Source organism: Indicator indicator, chromosome 22, assembly GCF_027791375.1.
Source record: "Indicator indicator isolate 239-I01 chromosome 22, UM_Iind_1.1, whole genome shotgun sequence".
In the NCBI taxonomy this organism is placed as follows: Eukaryota; Metazoa; Chordata; class Aves; order Piciformes; family Indicatoridae; genus Indicator; species Indicator indicator.
The window spans coordinates 8,907,629-8,932,232 of NC_072031.1; the positions used below are offsets into that span (position 1 = coordinate 8,907,629).

At 38.5% G+C, this 24,604-nt stretch overlaps 1 protein-coding gene across 1 annotated transcript in view; it reads left to right on the top strand.

Moving 5' to 3' along the window:
• Positions 1–24,047, top strand: part of IQCK (IQ motif containing K) — a 28,193-nt gene extending 4,146 nt beyond the window's left edge. Inside the window, exons 4-10 of the mRNA XM_054391313.1 lie at positions 377–474; positions 5,902–5,954; positions 6,083–6,160; positions 13,231–13,315; positions 19,129–19,240; positions 22,048–22,061; positions 23,976–24,047. Coding sequence (XP_054247288.1) covers positions 377–474; positions 5,902–5,954; positions 6,083–6,160; positions 13,231–13,315; positions 19,129–19,240; positions 22,048–22,061; positions 23,976–24,047 — 512 coding nt within the window. The remainder of the gene's footprint in view (positions 1–376; positions 475–5,901; positions 5,955–6,082; positions 6,161–13,230; positions 13,316–19,128; positions 19,241–22,047; positions 22,062–23,975) is intronic.
• Positions 24,048–24,604: the final 557 nt, after the last annotated feature.

Sequence of the window (24,604 nt, forward strand, 5' to 3'; positions counted from 1 at the left end):
CTTTCCTTTCTCTCAGGGTAAATTAGTACACACTGCTTTTTGTTTCCATGGCTAAACTGCTTCTAGTGTCCAAGTTCACTTGTTTAAAGTGAAGTCTGACATCTCTGAGGCACACTGCAGTTTGTAGTGCTGATGCACCTTCAGTTTCGAATTTACTCAAGTTTATGTTGTCTAGGCTGAAGAGAAGACACATCCCTGGCTCTATCTGAACTGAGTGAATCTGTTCAAGCTGTGCTGGTATTGGTAGAATGACTGCTATATAGTGTATGGAATCTAATGCCTGTTAGATTTTTGTGAATTTTTTTGTTTCAAAAAAAGACAGTTTGGTGAGATCTCAGTGCTTACCTGTAAGTGAAGGCTGTACTCTTTTGCTCAGGTTCTCCTGGAGAATACTTAGAGTATTTCATATTCCCAGTGCTCTTACCTGGAATGGCTGAGCTTCTGCATCGGGCAAAGAAAGAAAAGTGTTTTGAGGTTAGTTTTTAGCTCTCATTTCAAACCATTGGCAGGAAGTTGCAGCCTTTTATTTCACAGGCTGTATTTCTTTATTTGATCTTTTGCAACAAAACCAACCACAGTAATATGAAATAATATATCTTGAGTTGTTTTTGATCTGGTCTTAAATGTTGTTTTCTCCAGTAATTCAGAACAGATTGTGTACTGCACACATTTAATCATTATGCCAATCTCCAGCTCACAACAAATCCTCCTTAAATATGCAGTTGTTTCTAGCCTAAATAGTGTTGTATTTTAGAGAAACAGGCTTCCTTTCAGATTTATGCCCATCACTCATCTGAGGGTGCCATAAAGAACTGGAATTTTACTTCACCATTCAATTTCCTTTGCTGGGCTTGCCGTCCTCATAGAGGTGTATTTTGTATTTTAGATTTTTAATGCTCTGTGTAAATTCCATTTAATGGGAAAGCAGAGTATTCAGCATTAATGAGCTTATAAAAACTGTACATTTAAAAAATCATTGTTTGCTGCATATATTTGTATGCATTTGTTTTCAGTGTATGTGTGTGTAAACACATCTAGAGAGACATTCCTCATTGTGTGGGGGGGAATGCTTAAAAGAAAAGCATTACAACTGGTGCAAAATAAAGCTCATTGTGTCACCAATGCCTAACTCACAGAACCCCAGGTGCTGGGAGTTGTGGGGTTTTCCATCATTTCTGCTGTTTTTCCTTTCTATTTCTTTCCTCATTTCTGCCTGTCACCCACACTTTGCAATGTAAAACTTTTTTTTTTTTTTTTATGCTGCAGCTGAACTTTCTGTTACCTTCATCTTCACAATGACGTATAAATGACAATGAAAACATCTCCATTTCTATACGTGATACACACCTGAGCAACACAGTTTGTGCTTTTAGGGTTGCAGATTAAAATGTTCTAGATTAAAATGACAGTGAAGTGAGGAGCATTTGGTGTTGCTAGGTGGTTATTAACCATCTCGGGTCTCGATCTGCTTCCTCTCCAGCTACTGACACTGACTTCCTGTTGCAGACATTCTGAGAGCAGACATTGTGGAACAATTGGTCACAACACCTCCTGTGCTCTTTGCCCCTGACCTTTACCTGCCTGGCACAGCTAGGAACACACAAAGCATACCATGCCTGAGTGGACACCCCAGCACTGCATTTCAAATCCCAGCCTGTACAGTTAATAACAGGGACTTACATCAAATTTTGTTCAGTGTTCACTAAACTTGTGTGCCTATAAATTGATTTATATAGGTGTGTATGTATTTCTAGTCTGTGGTTAGTATGGGGGGAACAGTAAGATGGTTCATTTACATGTCATGGTGGCATGGCATCCCTGTACACCACTCCTGCCATCATATTTACATGACCTAGCCAAGAACAGATGAAACATATATATTATTCATCCCACTTTTAATGACATTTATATTGATATTTTGTTTAAAGGTAGCACATACCCTTTAAGAGGAAAAGGAAAAGGCATGCCTTAAAGCTGGATTAAAATACAGACCCTGATAGATGTTATGTATTTCTGAGGGCAATAAACCAGCACTTAACAGAAAAATATGATAATTCCTTTAAAAATAGTTCAGTTTTGAACTCTGGACAAATCTAAGGTTATTTCATCTATTTTTAATCCAAGAAATGTTTGCAGAGTTTCAGTGGTATATAAATTAGAAAGTATCTGTTCTGAACGTGGGTTTTGTCTGAGTCTGTTGTTTTATAGTGAACTAATAAACCCAATTCTTTTCTAGTGCATGGAAACTTCATAAAAATCAGTACATCTTATCAAAAAGACATTAAGTGATTTTAGTTCTTCTTTGGAGAATACTCTTGCTATTGGGGAAGGAAGTTTAGGAAAGCAAGCTTATGCCAGATGATCATTTTCCACTGTGATATCATTTTTCCTCTTGTTGAACAATAGCTGGTAAAACAATAGCTCTTTTTGCTTGCCACATGACTGAATATTTGTGTTCTTTCCCATCAGTGTCCAGGTGTTTGTACTTGGACATTCTGTTTTCTTATCTGACTTAAATATGTAATTGCTAATTGTGCTTCTGTTTCATAAGGAATGTGGTGTTCCACATGGATTTGGAGGAGTTAAAAAAAAAGCTATAATTAGCATTAAAATAGTTAGTGATTTTCTGAAGGCCCTGGTTTTGATCCTAAAAATCAGTTCCAGTTAGTGTCATCAAAACCAGAGCCTTTAGAAACCCAGAGATAGTTAGGGGCAAGGAGAAAGGATCCTATGATAAACACACCAGAAGACAGCTTCAAAAAATAGGATGAGGACATGGAGTAGAAAGATTCATGGAATTAATGAGAGAACAGATGAGGAACATGATTAATTGTGATTAAACTAACTGAAATCATGAAGAATGAGAACAGAATACTGGGTTTGGGTTTTGGCTAGACATGAGTCATTAAAGCCTGTAAAGGGCAGCTCCAACAGAATAAACCAGTGGAAGATTAATGGAAGAAGCAGAAGAGGAACAAACTCACTGCAATCAATGTTGAATGAGCCTGGGAGAAGAGAGAGGGAATTGCCAGGGAGAAGGAAGAGTGGGGTTCAGATGAGAGTCCCTAAAGGTTTTCATGTTTTGAAGGAGAATGAAGATGAATGAGAAGAGAATGAAAAATTAAGTAGATTTGTTTAGCAACTGAAATTGGGGAGAGATCAGATCGTGGGACCAAGGAAGGAATTCAAGGAAGAGATCCAGAAGTACTCGTCCATGTCTGGAAAGGCAGAACTGAAGAATCAGATGGGAAGGTCAGGAAAGGGAGATAGCTGTGCTGAAAGTAGTCACTTGTGTAGGAAAGAAATTGGCAAGATCTTATTTGGAAGGTGATACAGAAACGTAACAGCTTAACACTGATTTCCTTTAAAATAGTCTCTCTTGCACTGTGTAGTGCCTAAGAACACTCTGAACAGCCCAAACCTAGAAAACCCACCAGCTGTTGGCTATGTCTGCAGACTTCAAACTGACAGAAATATGAGAACAGTTTACAGAAGCCTCATTTTTAAATTAGAGATGAAAGAAACCTATTAGGTTGCCCAATGTATTCCCTTGCTGGCTTTTTTCCCCCCTACCATAACTTCTCCTGCACTTTATCCTATCTGCTGTCAAATGTCTCCAAGGGAAAGACTTGTTTTCTTAAATCAGCATTAAAACTGAATGACATTTAAATGTTTTTATTAGCATAACTGATTTCTCTTTCTGATTAGCTGTTGCAGGAGGCTGCTGTATCAGACTCTGCCATTGAACGTGTTGTATATAGAAGTATGATAGATCAGAGAAAGTGAATGGAAGGTTTCCTAATGACTCTGCCATCTCCTGATCATCAGTATTTTTGCATGGTTATTCCCAAGCACATCATATTTAAACTGAAAAAATGGAAAATTAATTTTGAGTATGAGTAGTTTATGAACGCATCTGCAAGTGAACAATGCACATTGTGCAGATATTTCCTGTGTTTATCCTGATTCGTGTAGCATAGGAGGGATGTGTCAAAGGCAGGTCAATTTATGTCATTTTTTTCCCCTTTTATGAATGCTGACTGCTGTGCAACTAATGATTTAATTCACTAGCAAAGTGAACCATTTCCTGGCAAAAAAAAAATCAAACAGAATAATAATAAAAAATATTCAGCTTGACCAAATTCCTCCCTGAGAAGTTCACTGGATCTAACAAGGAGAAAGCAAGATGAATTTGATTCCTTTGGTGATAACTGTTTTGACAGCACTGTTTTTCTGATTGTTCTTTCTCACTGCAAAGGAAAAGCAATTTACTTAAAAGAGGTTAAATTACAACTGCTAGATTAAATTGAATTTTGTTGTCAAAGTATAGAATTTATTCTCTGAAACAATTCACTAAGTAATAGGACCCAGTTTCATCCTATGAATGAGAATAGCTCTACAGAGATGACCAGACTCTGCTATTTGTTTTCAGATACTGTTCAAGTCAAGAATTGCCCATTTAATATCTGAACTTACCTGTAGAAAGCTCTCCAGTAGTGTTGCTCTCTGGAAGCTTAGGTATTTGGCTTCTCAAAACAGTGACTGGTATGAGCATGACAGGTGTGAAAATTCCTTAAGGAGAAATTGAAGTTGCTTCACAGCCAAGGACTCTAAGGGAGCACTCCATGAACCCCAAAACTTTTGTTGCCATGAAACACACCATAAAGGCACATGGGGTTCAGGACTGATAATTATTTTGCAGTATTCTCTTTTTCTTTTCTTTTGCTTGCCTTTTTTTTTTTTTAATTTCTTTCTCTAAAGAAGTTCTCTTTGTTTTCTGTGGGAGTCAGAGTATATGTCTCCCAAGAATGAAATTTACTTAGAAAAGTAAAAGCTTTCCAAGTATCATGTCACAATGCAATGCAGTCTAACTCTAAAATTCACATTTGTCACCCCGTGGCTAAGTGACTGCCCTTTATTCTTCACTGGGCAGTCAGCATCTTGGGTCATGTTCCTCTTCCACTTCACTTGTGGCTGAAGTAATACACTGACCTCCAAATTATGCCATGTGCTAATTCCCCCAAACTTTGAAAGAATTGCATCAAGTAGAGCACTTTTTTCTGCCTCACTGTCTGCATCTCCCAGCCCTTTTTGCATCATATTCTTGTGAAACATGACTGGTGAGGATAAGAGGCAAAGTAATCTGGCATGCTTTATGTTTCTAATTACCTACCTATTGTGTTTCTCTTAGCAAGTACTTGGTAGTAATACCTTCATTTCTTACATTTTAATCAAGACTCCAACCTCTTTCATGACATTTAGCAATTTCACAAATGTGTTTGACTAGTTTGAATTGTTTTCCTAAACAATAATCATTGCAGTTGAATCTCCCTTTGGCAGGGCAAGGATTGCCTTCAGGCTGGGAGCTAGGCTTTCTCTTAGGTACATAGCTGCTGTTTATTCTGCAGGGGCTTCATGTGTGTTAGTATTCACTCTTTGGCTGTGTACATCCATAATACATCTAAGGTAAGAGGAGTTCAGTCAAACTCTTCTATTACTTTACTTTGAAGTTTCCATTCTGTTCTTTGTGTCATAGTTAGTGTGGTTTGTGATAAGCAGAATAAGCACCGATCCTCAACTGTGCATCCAGCTTGAACCAATACAACTTAGAACACCATTCAGAGGTATTTATTATGGCTATACTGCAGCAAATATCAAGATAATGCACATTAACTTTCCTCACTCATTTTTTTGACTCAACTTGAAAGCACTTCACAATATTTCTAAAAGTTTGGCTGAGCCACTGGTTGTTGGCAGTGGCAATATTAAAGTAGACAGAGAAATTTACTGTATATTTTATTTAATAAGAGCAGTCAGTTTAGCTTCTGTTCCTCTCCAGTAGTAGAAATATGTGATCAATCCAGAGATAATAAGTAATTTGAAACTATCTTCTGTCTTTAGAGAAAAAGGACCAAATTTATTGCCTGTGATTTCCTAACAGAGTGGTTATACAAGTAAGTTAATCATGGCTTTACTATTAATTGTACACAATGATTCAAAGACATTAATTTATAAATAGAATAGCTGAAATTTTAATTAAGTTGTTGTCTTTTCGTTGTTGTTGTTGTTGTTGTTGTTGCAGCAAGAACCCAAAGAGGAAAGACGAGTCATTCACAGAATTCTTTTCCATTCCTTTTGTTAGAGACTGGCTGAAGGACCAGTAAGTTGTTGCAATCCTAAGAGTAAACTTTTCTCCTTTTCTACTTCTTTTTTTTTCCCCTGCTATTCCAAAAAAAGAATTAACAGAGCTTCAACATGTTACCATTGTGCTTTCTAAATGCCCTTTACTGTGTGCAACAAAGAAGTAGGTGGTGCTTTCTAACTTGGTTGGGGTATTAGTTACAAGGTATTTTGTACCAGAGTTATTCACAGAGAGATAGAGTGCAAGGCATTCAAATAGGCTGGCAGTATTCTGAGTATCTTTGTACTAAGAGGTAAAGCAGTATTTTCAGTGCTGCTTCCTGCTATGGATATCATTGAGGATATACAGTCTAGAAATTTCTTCTTCTGACTGTAAGCATCTGTTTTAAAAATACCTGTAATGATCCTTGGCATCAGGGTGCATTTTTGCATTTTTACAGACATTTGTGGCTATGCATCTGAGAAATGAACACTTGTTTTGGCAGCCTCACTGCCACAGTTCTCATTACTCCTGTAGAACCAAGCTACACAGTAGTTTTGAAAGCAATGTTACTGTCCTTGAGGCTGCAGTTTGTTTTACAATGTAGCTGTTGTATGAGGAAAAGCAGAGAAGTGTTAGACTCAGTGACAGAAGAAGAAAATTTCAGATTTTAAACAAAATTTTCAATTTCAGAATGTAATTGGAGGCTAGGTTGGTGGTCAGTGAAAACTTAGAGATTGATCTAGTTGAGGATGCCCCTGCTTACTGCAGGGGAGTTGGACTAGATGACCTTTGGGGGTCCCTTCCAACCCAGACCGTTTCATGATATCTCTGGAGGTATGTTTACTTTGTTGCATTAAGAGGAAATTGAGCTTTCTCAGACTCTGTGTCATGTGGAACTTAGAACCTTTGAGTCACTGATCTGGCAAGAGGAAAGCCCCTTGACATTCACAGGCCTTTGGAGAAAAGCTGGTGTTTGTGGCATGGACAGCTAACTTTGTCTTAGAGGCAGTCAGTCGGTCAAAGTTGTGTAGGAGATTTCTGCAGTAAGAGATGGACATCTTCACAGAGTGACCCATTTCATCAGCTCCAATACCTTCAGGTACCTGCTGCTGCATCTAACTGCCCAGCTGCTGTTCAGATCTGCCACTGGTGGGACACTTAGAAGGTTCCTTCTGTAGAGCGCTAGGTGATGCCAATGAGATTCCCATATAAAGCAGGGAATTTTGTAGTTTGGAAAGTGATTATGACCCGCAGTGAGGCTGTCATCCTCATTCTTCAGCATACTGAAGAGCCATCAGTTGGTAAGTTTTGGTACCATGGAATTGTGAGGATGGTTATTTGTGCCTCAGATAAATATCTGAGATCACATTTGGTCACTGTCTGTCTTGGAAGCAAGGCTGACCTGACTGGTTCCCTGCTCTCTCCTGTTTTTCAACCCCCTGCTTGCAGATGACCTAATATGACCCTGTCTGTTTGGTGCGATGCTTGGTTATTCTGATCAGGGACCTCCTCCAGGTTGGAAATCTCCCTGCCAAAATGTGAGAGGAGGGTTTGTATAGCTGTTTAGAACACAGATAATGTCTTCAGACTGGTTCACCCAGGAGCCTGACAAACTTCTGTGTTGGCACAAAGAAAGGATTAAAATGCAGGGCTCAGGGCAAGGTGAGGAGAGCAAATGAGCTGGTAAGATGTAGAGGTGGTGGCAGGAACTGCTTAAGTCAGCTTTGCCAACAAGAGAAATACACTGTGGAATCACAGCCTGAATGACTCATAGCTTCTGTTAGTGCTTGTGCTCCTAAATAATGTAGTGACAGCTCCACAAGGACACTGAAGTGTCAAAGTCCTACTTAAGCTGATACACACTTGATCTTTAATCCTCTAAACAAGTGGGCCTTTAAAATAATAACTATGAAAGTGATTATTAAAACCAAATTCTTGGGGTGAACTTAATATTAAAATTACAGATTTCTTAACAAATATTGCATATGAAGTAATCATTGGAGAGAAGTGAAAGACTCCAATATTAAATAAGAGAGAATTAATTATTAAGTCCTTCTGGATATGTCTTACATGGTTTGTTACTATATGCTGCCAGATATCACATTTTAAATGGAATTGATTCTGTGCTTTTTAATTATAATTTCTGCTTTTATTGGTAAAGGAGCTTTCATTTTTTACCAGGATTTATGAATCCATAAGAGATGAGAAAAAGTAATGGTCAGATTTTGATGGGAAACAATCCTCATCCCAGCTGTTTAGATGGTATCATGAAGTAGAAAGTGTTGCTGCAAATTCAAGGGGTAAACTGTTGTGGTGTTCTTTTCAGATACTTGTCTAAATTGTCAGGAGAGCCTCCTGAAAGGCCTGGTAAATAGGACTACAACTCTATACTAGGTTAAAATAGGGTTCAGTGCAAAGCAGTCTTTATGCATAAAAAACAAATAAAAACCCAACCAGAAAATCTGAGGCAAAAATGTTTGTTCTATCAAAGATCCAGCTTTTAAAATATGTTCCATATCTGGCTATGACTTTTTGGCTCTAGTCCAGTGCCTCCATTTTTTTTTCTTTGAAGATCAATTCTTTTTCAGAGTAGTCAAAACCACTGTCTCAGGAGCCTCACTCTCTGTGTGATGTTTTCCTAAATGAGAGCTTGCAGCCTACTTTTCCTTGATAAGGAGACCCAAGTGTTGTATCAGTTTCTTGAACTCTGAATGCCAACGATGTACCTTCTCCAACTACTGGTTACTGTAGCTGAAGGAGCTTGTGGAATTGGAATTTGTTTGCAGCTTTAGTATTTACAGAAATTGCTGGGACATCAGTAAATAAAAGCCTCAATATAGTTACCTTGTTTTTCTATGCATATTATCAGTGGCACTGACAAAATATTATATCCATTAGGAATTCTTGGTTCCTGAGGCAGATTTCCAAAGCAATTGAAGGAGCAGCCTCAGCACTGTCTGCTTCAGATCCAGGAGAACACAAAACATTTCTGTTGCCTTAAAGGACAGCTGCACCTTTCAGTGGACAGGAAACTGGAGCTTTAGCAAGAGACTAACAAAAGTTTTTGGAAACTTGCTGAGATACTTACTGATGCCCCTATTCCTGCATTCAAGACTGCTGATAGAGCCAAGTAAACAGAATTAGAGCCTCGAATGTTTTGTACTTCTATAAATATGCTAACGAGCAACACAGTTGCCTTTTGTCAGCATTTTCCAGTGGTGTTTCTGGTTGAATAGCAGGGAAGCTCAGTCACAAGTAGCTAAGCTTCATGTAGTGAATCAGGGACAGGGAAAGAGTGGGAGCTATGTTTATAGCCTGAGCTCCCTTCAATTTCACTCCTCTGGCAGAGATAGGCTGAGTCTTTATTCTGAGTGTCAGAGGTGTACCATTACCCAACCTCCTTCTTCAGCTGATCAATGAAAGAAATACAAAGAAAACAATTTAAAAGTCCCATGCTCTCAAAAATGCTGAAATCCTAATAGTCTACTGTCACATGAATTTAAGAATATGACAGTAACATGGCTGTGGAAGATCAGTCTGTGTGTGCATATTTTGCAGGGGCTACAGGAACTGAAGATGTGTTTTATAAATAAACATAAATTCACAGGAACCTCTTTATCTGCACGTTCTCATTTTCTCTGCAGAGGGTATTTGTTTGATACTCAGTTCAGCAGGACATGTTTCCTGGTTTGATCTATCTGTGTCCCCCCAGAAGAAATGTGCAAGTACAGAGGAAATAAATTGATCATGGCTTTAATGAAGTGGGCAGGCAGCTCAGACAGACAGACAGGAATAGATAAATATGTCCATAAATTGCTAGAGAATCTGAAATTGTGTCTCTCTGCCAAATTTCTGTGTATGGATACATAGACCATGATTACTTTTTTCTCCCTCCCCCCAGTATTCTAATTAGGTGAGGTCTGCTGGTCTCAGCTGCCTTTACAGTTGACTTCATTGTCAGTTCTCAGATGGCCAATAGGGGTAATTTTGCATGGGTGACTGGGTTCTTTCTTTCCATAATGTGCCCAGTTTCTACAGGCTTTGCGTTCTGCACACTGCTCTGTTTCACTGCTTTGTCTCTAAACCAGCCATGTTTAGGGTATGTTTGGTTTGCAGTATGTTTTTTTCTTTCATTTGCCTTAAGAATTTGAGTTTTGAGCTTTAAGGTCTCAGTTCATGCTCAGTTTGACCTGTGAAAATGTTCAATGTCAAAGTGTCTGTGGGAGTACTTCCCTCTGAACCTGTGAGGCTCCTACAGTGGTAGTGCACTATGTGTTTAATGTAACTAATCAGATTTAAATACCACATCAGATAAATCATAGAACAGTAGTGGTTGGAAGGGACCTCTGGAGATCGAGTCCAAGCCCCCTGCCAAGCAGAATCACCTAGGTCAGGTCCCACAGGTGACTTATTGTTTATGAACAACCTCTTTTTTTGTTGTTTTTTTTTTTTTTTTGGGGGTGGGGTGGGGGTAAATGATCTTAATGGTAATGGAGGACCTTTATTCATCTTCTTGAGATTTCATTGAGAAACACAGCTTCTGTCCTTGAGGGAATCAGATAGACCTCTTCAACTGGAATGTTTTTCAGTGCTTCACACATTCATTTAATGCAAGCCTGATTTACATCTTCTGGGTGCCAAATTACATCTACATAATATAATATAAATAGTAAGTATCACAAATCAGCAGGATCTGCACAGGTTTGCTCAGAAAGCAAGAAACACCTTTCTAGAATTTATCTTTCCTTTGGTCAGGGGCTGCTTTATTCAGATTTGGTAAAATAGAATACTTAAGGGAAAAAAATGTACTGATGCTTTTTTTTACAGGTGCAACTTAAGTAAACTGTATCTGACATATATCTCAGAGTATCTATCTATCTATTTAATGTGTGAGCTTTTAAGATGGTGCATAATCAAAGACCAAATAAGCAGAATGTACTTGGTGTACGTTTTACTGTCAGTTTTAATCTTCTTGGAAGCCACAAATGACATACTCTAGTTCACTGCTGAGGGGTGATTGCCTTTGCTCAGAGTCTATTTTTGTTTGACCCAAAGCCAGTACATTCTTTCAGACAAAGCTGGACCTGGCTTGACTTCTCTTCTTTAAAGTTGCCCTGTTGAAATGGTTAATATTTGCCAGTGGTTGTCATACTGAAATTTAAGTCCTTGTCTTGCTTGTTTTTTTTAGATTAGTTTCTCAAATTTAGTGTTGCATTACAAAGTAGACATTTTGATAATCTGAAAAGGAAAGCAAATAAATGCAGGAGTCCTTGCAGGCTAGGAGCTGTGCTCCTTCTTAGAGGAAGTTCAATGTCTTTGATAGAAGTGCTGTAAAATATATAGGTTTTTTTCATTATTTTTTTCCACTCTAAATTTTGGGTTTCAAAAAGATCAACAATAGAAGAGAGGATGAAAGCCTATCGGCCAAACCAGCACAGTCCAACTTCATCTTTTGAGGTCTGATTATCGGAAGCTGTTAGCTCGGGAAGCCTTTCTTGTCCAGGACTTAGGATTTCCCTTGGGCAGTAAAAATGCTAATCAATGTTCACAGAGCTAAAACTGTGTCATTTAAGGGAGAGACTTCTTTTCATTTTTATTTCTGTCTTATTTCTCCTCCTCCAGGAGGTTTTCTTTTACATTAAAATAAATGTAGGCCCAGAGTCTGCTGACATGATGATGAGACCAATTGAGCTGAGTACACAGACTAAAAGGGGGCAGGCAGTGTACCATTAGATAACAGCTAAGATTGTGCTCCAAGTTGAAATGCTCCTGCAGTGAAGACAAGCCCTAAGAGAAAGACGTCAGAGAGCATAGGAAGCTTACTAGGGCAGAGGCTAATATGAATGAAATTAAGTGAAAGGAAAATGTAAGCTGTCAAAGCCTCCTAGCCTGAGCTGTGATATACTGTAAAATACATTTGCAAAAGAAATGGCAGAAGTAATGTTTTAGCCAGAAAATGAAAGATTGCATAAAGAGCTTGTTAATTGCTGTTCTTTGCGGTATATCTGGTTTTTATAGTATAAATACTATTAAATAATGACCCTGCATGGGTTGCGTGTGTCTGTAGATGCATCCAATTTTATAATCCTGTGGTCTTCCAGGTGAAAGCTGTGTTCAATCTGTGGCTCATGCAGGCAAAGTGGCTCTTAGCAGCCATTCTAACACTGAGCCAAATCTACTGTTTCTCAATGGTGTTTTCATGAGTTGCAATATTATTGCCTTGTAGTTCATTGGCTTTAAATTACATATATTGTAAAAGAAACTATGTAAATGAATGTTGTCTTGTCCTTTCTTCTCACTGTGTGTGAGAAATAAATCGACATCCACAGGAAGTCACTTTTGGAAAGCAGCATTTGATACAGTGATTTGACTTTTTGTTAGTGGCAGCTGAATTATAATGGTAGTTTACATTCTTTCCCATTCAAATTGGTAGCAACAGAATTCCCAAGCATGCTTTCAAAGTACTGTTCATTTTGCTTGAAAATGACTGACTCCATGTCTGTATTACTTTTCCACTGAACAGGGAGCATATGCTATCAAAAGGGAGATAGCAACATTTGAGGAACTTGTTTAGACATTTCTAAATGTGGATCCATGCTTATGCAGCTATGACAAGCATTACTTTTTTCACTACAATTAAATTTTAAGTGAAATCATGATTTAAATCAATGTACTAAAGTATATTTACATTGAATATTTCCTCATTGTTATAAGCATTTGTCCAAAGTCTGTTCATTCTTGCAGGCACACTAAAACCTCCTCTGCTATACAAATACTTCTGTCGCCTGTTTCTCTCTTCCACCTCCTCAAACCTTACCATAATAGTGGGACTTTGAAATCCATGAAGAAAAATAAGAAAGATTTCTGTGCTTGATATCCATTTGTATGTTATTGTTCTAAAGAAGAACTGATTGTAGAGTACATAGCATAGAAAATATTTCTAAAGGAGATACTTGGCACATTTTATCTTTGGAGCAATAAGAAATGGTAATTTTCAAGCTCCTGAACAAACTTCCTCTTTTCTATGTATAAGCTATTCTGTTAGGGAAGAAAGTATTTTAACTTTATAGGCTGTCTGCTTACAAAACATTTTCATTTTTTGAAAGTCCTAGGCCCCCAACTCCCCTGTCTCTCCGTCTGTCAGAAGAAGAAGCAAGCATAGTAATTCAGTCCTTCTGGAGAGGCTATCGGGTAAGAGTAATCTATAATTATTTTGCTTGATGTTGAAAACCGTAGGACTGTGAAGGCCCCAAGGAAAATCCTTACATAAATTTTAAGTAGGGGATACTATAAATAGCTGCTGAGACCCCCATGGTTCACTGGCTTTTGGATGTTGCTCTGCCTTATGCCTAGTGAGTACAATTCTTTTCACAGGCATTTACACTGATGTAGTCTCACCGTTTTCCTCAACAACAAACAATCCACAGCAATCTGATTTTCAGAAGTACAATTACCAAATTACCAATGAACATTTTGAATTTCTGTTTTTAATTTTAGGGGCTTTTTTAGTCGTCTTTGGCTAGTTGCTAGAGGATGCAGTGCTCTTTTGCTTCATGCAGGGCTATATGAGGGAGTGTAGAGATGCACAAGGAGAACTGGTCTGTTAGAAAATTTAAACGTATGAAAAAAAGGACAAAAAAACTGAGACCAGAACAAGGCAGAAGATGTAGGAGAGGCATGAAGGCTGTTACTCAGGAAAAGGGGAGGGGGGGAATGGTAAGCAGATGTTGCAAGCTGTACTAGTAATACAACACTAACACAACCCCCAATTTAAGGGGGAAAAGCAAGGCACCTAAAATAAATACAAAGCAAATTGGCTAATACTGTTATTTTGAAGGCTAGCAGCCATGCTAACTCTAGGGTACAAAATAGGTTATTTTGAAAATCCTGAACAGATTCTGTTAAATATTTCTTTGAAAGGCTCTAACACCTTCAGGCCTTGGAAAGAAATGGCCTTGAAATTCAGATGACTTGGGTGACAAATAAATGACTCTGACTGCCTTTATCAAAGTTTAAGCTTGTAAATAGCCTCCAGACAGAGCAGTAATCTCATTGTGATGGACAGTGAGACACCTCTCTCTGTACCTCAGGTGTTCTTTAAATAAGAGTCGATATAAAACACTCTGTTCATTTCTTCCTTACTACTGTTTACAGGCATGCATATATCAGTGGTTACTGTAACATGCTCTGCAGCCAAAAATGATGAAATACTTTGAAATGCTCTTCTTGACTGACAGATTTTTGTGATGCTTTCTGTTTGTTGCCTTTCCTTATTTTTCTGTTTTTAAACGGCATTGGCACTCACACTAAATAGCAGTGACAGTATCACTGCAGGCATCTTTACAGTGGAGTATTGCAAAGGCAGCCATTATCCAATAACAGTGATGTTTGTTGAACAGTGCAAGGTTGCTCAGATACCTTTTGCTCCCACCAAAGCTTCTGAGGGGCACTGTCCCTCCTTACTGTGTACTGAAGCTAATAAGCTTCAAAATTTTCACACCATGATTTATTATTCCGAACCAGTTCCCAGGAATGAAAGAGAAACTGTCCTTGTAAAAACTAGGAGACATGCAAAATAATTCAGACTATAACATTTGCTGTTACATGTTTTATCTTATTAGAGCTGAAAGAACATGGAGTTTAGAAAAAATTAAATTTAAATTGAAATCAGAACATAAAAATCATTAATAATAAGTTACTACATAGGTTAATGTATTAAACTTGGGCTTGTGAATGAAGAGAGCTCCAAGCTTAAATAGGATTCCATTTACCAAAGAATCCAGATGACTTCCTTTTAAAATAAACAGCTCTGTCAGCTAATGCTGATTTATTGTGCTAATAACCTGACACTTACAAATAATGCCCATTTGCATTCTACAGAAATTATGGTGTTAGTATTTTAAACTCCTTTCTGATGTTTTTCATTAAACCGTGTTTCATAATTCACAGAATTTGGAACTTTACAATACTGTTCTTGAAATAAAAAGTTACATACCATGGTGATGGTTGAACACAAGCACATGGACATACTTTGTATGGCATTGTGATAAAGAACCAATGTACTTCAGCACTGCTCTTCTCAAGATACACTTTAAAGGACATAAAATCACATGCCATAGGTGCTTGCTTGAAAGGTGGACACACTGTTGGATTTCAGGAAAATAAAAGGCTCAGAAATGTGGGCAGGATAGTTTTGTCTTTAACAATGCTATCCTAAATCTGAACCTTGTTAAGTTTTTTATTCTTAAACCATGTCAAATAAAGTCTGAGAAACTCCTGCAAGATATTTTTCTAAGAATTCTCTTTTGTGGACTCAGACCATTTTCGAGATACTTTGTTAACCATATTGGTCAGGGCCATATTAGGTGTAGTGATATGATCTGTGACTGTGTTCTGTCTAGTTATTTAACTGACTGAGCATCCTGGCTTCCCATGATATTCACTGGTTTCTGCCACATCTAGCTATCATCTCACTGTGCCAGGGCCAAAACCATATGGCAAACAGCAACAATGGATCAGGAAGTAAAGGGTTTTCTATGTAAAGGGGAAAAAAAAAAGCTATAGGTACAGAATATTGAAAACTTTTTGGTAATAAAGCTTGATCAAAGCATTCATCTTTATCTGAAGCAGACTTCAGAAGAATACTTGTTTTGGTAGTAATAATTAATGGCTGCCATCAACAGAGTCCTTGCTACAGTCTTTCATGCCAAGACGTTGATGAGTGCTCTGAAAATTATTTCACGTTTAATCAGGATTTAAATTCCAGAACAAACAGCACTGGAAGGTACAACTGCTGAGTACTCTAAGGAGATCAGAAAGGAAGATGTCATCTTGAGAGGTCTCTTTGAGAGCAAGGAGTAGCATCCAAATAAGACTTGACATAGCGCTGTCATCAGAACTCTTTCTCTTCACTTCTCACCATCTATTTTTATTGAGAGCTTCCAGTCACCTGTCATGGGCCAAGGCAGTTTTCAGTATCTGACAAAAGCCCTTCATGGGCAGATATCAAATTTCCAGGTGCTTTTCCAATAAGACATGATATATTCACCCCTCTACTGCAGAATCTCTGCTTAGTGCCATTTGTTTTATGGGGTCTTTTTGATCTTTGCAATTTGCATAACTGTTCCAGACTGAAGGGATTTTGCATGAATCCAATTTTCTCTGATGTCTCTGGACAGAGCTTTAGTGTTACCTTTCCACTGTTGCACAACATGTTCTCACCTAGCATTGGAAGCAGTTTATTGTGGCTAAATCTTGTAATACTGGACTTTAAATTGGACAGCACGATGTACATGTTCAGTGCGATTTTTATACGTAAATACTGTTTGAGCAAAAGTTAAATCAGAATTTAGGCACTTCTATCTTTGTGTTTGACAAAGTGTTGCTGTGCTCTTGCTATCACAATTTCTATTTCTTTCCAGCAAGCTGTGGCTGCTAGCAAAGGCTCAGACCCAGCAGGTCACACGAATATTTGCTGTTGTTTACAGCAAGTGCAGATTCAATCAAAGTTAAGACCCCTTCAGTGCTTCATGCATTTCTGGTCTGCAGAAGAGACCCATCAGTTGTTTGGACAAAACCTCTGACTCTTTGATTGTTTGGCTGGAGATTTTGCTGCAAGGTCATGGCTTTTTAATCCAGAATTGCACTCTGATTACAAAATACCCTGCTTTCTGAGAACTTAGCACAACTATGCTGAAGTATCATCTACTAAGCAGATTTGGAACATGTTGATAGTATTTTCAGTCCATGTTAACCTGTTTTACTGCAGGTGGCATATCTGTGTCCTTTTTCTTTCACTTTCTGAAAAGTCCCTTTGTTCTGGGAGCTCTGCTCACTGCTTGGATTTAATGCTGCACTTTGGATTACTTGAGTATTGTGCCTTTATCTCCAAACCCTGCATTGTGCTGTGCATTTCACTATACTTCCACTGTTCTATTTATCTAGGGAGAGTACACAGAGCCTACTATACTTGCTCTTACCTTTTGACTGATAAGAATTCTCATTTTCAGCATGCAGAGATCACTGTGGCACTATGACAGACAAAAATACAGGTCTTGCAGAGCTGCAGTTGTAAATGGATGCTTGTAAATTTATTTTTAGACATAGAGGTAGTAATTTCTCTGTCTTCCTGCCTTGTTTATGTCCCATAAGCATTCAATAAACTCCCTCCACCTAACAGGACTGATGTGTGTTATGAAAGGATATATGGCAGTGTAAAAGAAAAAGATGTCTCTTGCAAGCCTAAAGAAACTATCTCATGTTTGGGATTATATTTTAGTTTTTGAAAATGGATGGGTTTAATAGAAAATGGTTTTGATTTGGTTTTGTATAGCTGCAAAGGTCACTAGAAACAGCAACTTCTCGATAAACAATTTTTACCATTTCCTATCAGCCTTCTAAGAACTCCTTCTAACTTTCAGAGAAAATAATATAGAACTATATTAGTATAATGGGGTATTATTAGAGGCCCAGGGGGTATCTGATGTCAAGTCACTGAGTAAAAGTCTTGCCTGTCTTTATTGATCTTGTAACCTTGTATTGTATTTCTGCTCTGCCAATGCACTATCTGAACTACAGCAAGTTATCCTTCCCTAAGAGGATTGAGAAGTGCTGTGGGAATTCAGCTACTGGCTGTTACATCCTTAGCTGCACTATAAGGAGAAATTCTGGGTGGAAAGAATACATTTGATAAATAATTTAGATTGCTTTCTTTAATTTTTTTTTTTAATGACTGGAAAACTAAGTCTTGCTCTTTTGTTCTTAATGCATCCCAGGAAAGTGGGGGAAAACCAGAGTGTAATGGAGTAAAAGAGTTCAAATCACAGAGTAAATTTATTACCATATCATGTAAGAATAAAATAAATACAAGAAATTTTCTAGAAAACTGAGTAGTCATCTTTATGAAAGCTAAAATGTATCCAGGGAAAACCCAGCTTGTTGCTGCTTGTTTCTACCATGTTATTCAACTTCAACCTGAATTATTAGGACATGAAGTCTTAAAACATAATGGCATTTTATAGAAAAAAACAGGAACTCCATTTTTAGTAATTCTCTTCTGGCTTGAATATGACTCTAAGAGAATAATCACTGAGCAGTCTCTAAGCTAATACTGGCATGTCCCCTTCCTGCTCTTGTCAGAAGGATGGAATTTATTCTGGATTTCTGCTCTAGCACTGGAGATAATAATTGTGTGAATGCTGAGATAGGCAACTGGCAACATGCTGCTAATTAATCAAATCCTGCTTAGAACAAGTTTAAGTAGCAGTGTAGTGAAGGCTGCTGATGCGAAATGAGCTCTTTCTTATGTTGGTAGGAACCACACCAGTGCCAAAGAAATCATAGAAGGATTCAGTTTAAATCTTAAATGGAGGCAAGGCCTGTGCCTGTTATCATTTTGTGTGGAAGCAGAATTATACCCTTCAGAGGGGCTACTGACTGACAAAGAATAGATATCATGTAATGCAGTCCAATTACTTTAAATAACAGATTAATGGCTCTCCTGTTTGTGAAAATTGTGTGGCTGGGGTTGCCAGTAAGCCTATTTGCAGCTGAGAGCAGGTGTGAATCAGTTTGCTGGAATAAATTTCCTGCTGTATGAGCCTTCACGCTCCTCTTCTGCTCTATTATGTTGGTCAGGGGGTTGGTTTTGTAGCACTGTGGTTTTCTAAAGGCACTAACACCCTTCAGCATAATGTTTGAGATTTTAATTAACTCAAAGAATAGGCATCTCACTGCAATTACATTCTCAGGAGTCCCTTGGTAGTCAAAATGATCCCCTAATTGGCATATTTATGTTCTCCACAGGGTTTGTCAATTATCTGGGGTTTATTTCTGGAGAAGTTGTACTGTAAACCTTTGGGGCTGTGCTTTAAGATCAGGCCCAGCAAAAAGGATGGATGCCATGTATTTGCCCAGCCACAGCCCCAGGGAAAAAATTGTATGGTCATCTTGGTAACAGGAATGTCTCATCATTTGAGCTGCATTTTCTGTTATCCCTTTCCCAGGTCCGCTGTGGCAGTGAAATACAAGAGCTACGGCAGTGGCAAAAGCAACTGAGAGAGGTCAAAAACATCACTAAGGTAGTGGAAGAATTCTGGGCTAAGCAGGAAGCCAAAGGTAAGTGAATTAAATTATGTATTTTAATTTATTATTTTTCTCTGTAATATTGTGTTGAGTTGTGTTTAAAAAATAGGACACCCAGTAGGACACTAATCCTGAGTGAGAAGAGACTGGCTGGTGGAATCCCTGTCTGTTTCTTTACAGTCTCTGCTTACTCTGTTACCTATATATCTGAAAGGGGCAAATAAAAATACAGCACAGGGCCAAAACTCAATAATTTCAGAGAACTATGACAATGTCCTGGCATAATAGTTCCTAGGGCAGGGTCAGACCTCTACCAGCTACACAACATCTTAATGCTGAATTTACCAGGTGAGTTGTAGCATTGTTTGTTTCTGAACTGTGGGATTGCTATCTGGCAAACGTTCTACTGGCATTTTCCTGTACTTACTTATAGAAGTTCCTCTGGCCTCTGCAGTTCTAAAAAGAGGGGAAAAAAAAAACAATAACTCTCAAACAACTCAGTATAATTTTCAAGGGAAATGAGTCCAGATTGCTTTAAGAACAGACACTGCAGTACATTTCCCATTTGCCCTGGTTGGGGACTAAGCTTTACTGAGAGGGGCGAAGCTATCATTCACTTAACTCAGGCACAGTGGTGTAATTATGGTTTTTCTCCCAGGCTCTTTGTCTGCTAATGCAGGAGGGTTCACTAGCTCCTCATCCAGTCTGTGTTTTGTCAGCCTCTGTGGGCTATACTCAAACGTGATACACATAGGGGTGTGAGTTACCACACCAACAGATGGAGGTGAGAAGAGGTTGTTCAGCAATGTTGTTCACGTGTTGAAGGGAGGAAGAATTATCTTCTGCCAGTCAGCATTGCATGGTACTTCAGCCTGATGGCACTGTTGCAGATGTCTTCTCAAATGGCCAGTCTTTGCCCTGCACTACATGAGAGCATTCAGGGTGCAGCTTCATACAGTCAGTAGGATCAAACTGGGAGCTGCCAAAAGAGCTGACCTCATTCTGCTGCTCTTGCAGCAGGTTTAATGATTGTGTAACTGCACCACGGGTTTGGATCTGTGAGGAGTTTTGGTATGGGGCAGGTTAATCTTCCACAGCATTGTTGCCACATGATTGCTGTGTCTTACACAAAGGAGGAAGTGAACTGGGGAGGTAATGACTTTCAGCTTGGTTAAAATGAGCAGAATATGAGATGTGCTCAGATCTGATTACTGTTCATGGCTGAGGAAGTGCCAATCTCCAAGTGATTGGCAGGAATTAAAAGCCAGGGGCAAGTAATGGCTTAGACCTCTTCAGCTCAGTACATGAAAGCACATCTGTCTGTGCCCTCAGTTTTGTAGGACATCACTGGGAAAGGAAAGACATCTGTATCCCTGCAGGGTGAGAGGGTTTAGAATCAGTGAGCTTAAGCATGAATTCAGTCTGCAGGATTCTCAGGGTATAATTTTTTTCAGTCGAAAGATGGGTAGCTATCAGCTGATATCAAAGCTGTCACAAAAGAATAGCTTTTTGAAAAGATACTGTTTTCAAACCCTACCTTTATGTATCATGGCCTCCTCAGTTGCCTTGCCATTACAATATTGTATATTGCAAGGTGTTATGAGCTGACACCTTTCTGTGTCTGCACTGTGCTATGTGCAGGACCTTTTGATCACTGCTTCACTGAATTATGAAATGTTCAGAACAAGAGGAATTTTCTCCAGGGCAGCATACATTATAGTACAAATACCACAACTGGAAGACTGTCATGATTTTTTTTTTTCTGGTGATAGCTTGTTACAAGGGCTACATTGATTTTCCAAACATTTATTCATATTTACATTGCAGAAGATCAGGATTTATTTACTAACCCCATGCAATTGCCTAAGGAATATTTTATAGCTGAAAAGAATTCATTCTGAGAAGCAAAATCGTACATCACAGCAGGGGAAAAACTGCATTTCTATGTGTATATAGATATGGGGTGTTCATATGCAGCAAGTGAAGTAGAATTCTTGGCTTTAGTAGCTTAGAGCTAGAAGATTAAACAAAGTAGTAACAGTGTACAACAGTTATGAAAAATAAAACCCATGAGACATCAGTTGTCTTCCAGCAAACCTGACTGATATGTAAAGAAAACGTGGCAGAGCAACTAAGGTTTTCTTCAAGTCTTAGCCTATTTACTATGGTTTATTAGGAGTTTACTTTGAAAAAAAAATAGGCTTTTTTTTTTTTCCTGTTAAGAAGGCATAAATAGATCTGGTTTTGAAGCTCTGAAAACAGTGGATTTGTATTTGCTATGATAAAAATAATCTCATTATAAATTAAAAAAAAATAGCCAAATTTTTCTCTTTGTAATAGGTGTTTAATTCTGTCAGTGGTAATTGGTGAACAATTGCATTCCTGAAGGTGCTGATAGAAGCTGACCTAGCAGGCTTGATAATTTGTTTTAAATGATTGCAGTTTAATGTTTGTGGTTTGGACTCTCTGTTTTCAGGGGCTTTTAGCATGTACATCATCTCAAGGCATGTTTTGTTTCACACAAATGCATGCATCTCCCACTTGTTTCTAAGAAATAAACCTGTGTGTTTACAACATACCACTGTAAGGAAAAACACCTACATTGTATCAGATGATTAGACAATCATAGTTCACAGTCTTCATGCCTGTGAAATCTTTGAGGTGAAAATCCCAAGTGCATTTTCAGAGGATAAGGTGAAGCCATTTTCAAAATGTTGCAGTGAAGAAAAGCAGAGGCTAAGGGTGGAGTTGACTGTGTGATTTGGCAGCTGAACTGATTAAAAAACTCCAGTCTCTGTAGAAATTCAATCTTTCCATAAACTATGTTTTTGTTGTTCTAGAGAGTAACATAGTGGTAAGATTTCCTTTGCCTTCTTTGCCAATTGTCTCAAAAGGCAAAACAAATTTCCTTTTAATCACTCTCCTGGAGCTTTCCTGTCATCAAATGGATGATTTTAGGACTCTAGGACACATGGCTGTTTCATCACTTCAAGGAAAGTTGTAAAATTGCCCCTTTTCAACATGTTTTTTCTTAAATCAGTACAAGTTTGTATTGCCCAGATCACATTAGCTTTCAATATTATCACATTGATTTTGTGATTCCTTAACTCAGCTCTGCTAAGTTAATTTAAGAGTGTCCATACATGAAACAGCCTTGGGGCCCAGACAGATGGCTGTCTGCAAACAGCTGTACTAGTTTGAGAAGTTACTGTCCAGGGGTTTTCATTATCTGTCTCATCTGTGATGCCATAATTAATTTTGTTAGGGCTCCAGCTGCTCTCATTTCTGCTGGTACTGTTCTGCTGTTTATTAATATTGTTCAACCCTATTTCACTGTGAAGTCAGCAAGGTTAGGTCAAACTGCTTTTGCCAGTGATTCAGTCTAACCCAGCTGACTTTGCCCTCGTGCAATAACAAACAGCATAACACAACTGCTTCTTAACCTTGTCTTGCTGTTTGTTTAGTTTAACTCAATTAAATAATTCCTTTAATTCAATTAATCCCCTTTAATTAAACCACTGAGCTTTCTCATCAAGCAGACAAAGCAGTTATTGTTACTAAAACTCCAGATGTCACCAATAAAGCGTCAGCATCATGATCAAAAGAAAAAGAGGAAAACCATTTTTAAATAGACACAACAATTTACTACAAAGTGAACTACATTAAGGACAACAATGGAGTAGCTCTTAAACTTGTATATGACTCTAATCCTATCTATTAGCTGCTGTAAACAGTGTTGAATCTAGCTGTAGGGGATGAAGGGGGAGCTGCCAAACAGCTTTCAGAAAATGCTGACTCGAGCAGTAATGTGATTCTATTGATGACACTACCAGAAAGATCAGCATACCTTCCATGGAAATATCAGCCAGAGACTTGGTTAATGTGAGCTAACAGATTCTGCTTTGTTGTGGCTCTCAGCACAAAGCTGTGTCTAACTTATTTCAAGGGTGTTTCAGGCAAAGACGATCATTTTATCAAAGTGTGGTTGTGTAATCTTGACCAGCATGATACTTAAATGGGATATGAAGAGGAAGTTAGAAATGCAGGCTGGTTGTAATTAAAAAATGCCAAAGTATTCTTAATTTATTCTTAATTTATTTTTCAAGTTTCAGGAAGTGTGTTAGAACATGTTCATAGGTACTGCAACAGCAAAGTTTTAGTTTTCATTAGAACTTAATTCAGAATGAAATGCTTTGGGAGGTTTCTTCCAATCCGGAATGAAACACTGTTGAAGGCTTTTTTCTAATAGGGACCAAAAGTCTGATTTTTATGGGGCAGCTAAAGCAGCCCAGCAACTTCCCTGTTAAAAAGGCAGTCCTGTGCTTCCTTGGCCAAGGCTCCTGCCATCCTTTCCATCTCTTGGCACTAGCGATCACGGTGCACTGCTTCAGCTGGCTGATCTGACAAAGGAGCAGCTCTGTTCTGCTGCCCCTCGGGTTAGTTTTCTGCTGGATCAGTCTGACAGACTGAGATGCCCAGGAGTGGCACAATCCTTGCATCCAGGGTAAGGGAAATGGTGCAACAGTAACAGAGGGAAGGGAAACTGGCCGTTCGTGATGGCTGCTTGCTTTTAGATCAGCTAATCTGTTCCTCTGCCTGCTGTGTCATGTGAGACCATACCCTGCAAGGTGTCTCTGCTTGCTCTGCTAGGCCAGGCTGTAGTGTAGCCTCATATAAACCACTGGTTCTCCTGCTTCACAACATGTTTAAAGAGTCTTGTTTGGCTTTTGTTTTTGGTTTTTTTTTTTTGTTGTGTTTACCTTTGCAGGGAATTCCTCCTTCTTCTTTCACTATCACTCTTACACTCTGTATTGCTAGTTTTCAAAGTGTGCTAGGATAGAAAGTGGGAAAACTTTGCATGAAAATCACTTTATAAATGATTATTGACCCCTTTTAATGCTAAATTTCTTGAGTGCAAAGAAAAAGGTGTGTTTCTTTCAGCCTTTGCCCAAGCTCATAAAGATGCAGCATTCCTAGCTGACATTTTGTTTGCTGTACTGCTGCACTGCTGCAAGGCCACATTCCACCAAATGAGCTGTCTTTAACGTGTCATAGTCCTTACTCCTAACAGTTTCTGCTTTCAGACTGAAAATGTGGAGAGATGCAGAGCACTCAGGGCTCAGTTTAGTGGCTGACAGCTTTAGACTTGTAGGGAGAAAGAGAATTGTCCCCAGTATAGGACAACTGATGGGATAAATTTGTTCCAGAGTGTTTTACAGAATAAAAAACCATAAATATTGCCTGCAGAAAGTGCAGCTAATAAAACCCCAGCCTCCAGAGGGTGTGAGTGAACAGCAGACAAGCTGGGGCTTCTTACTTATTTAACTTCTTTAAAAATATGATTATTCCTTTCAGACTTTATTATTCCAATTTACTGAAATGACTTTAATGTCAATG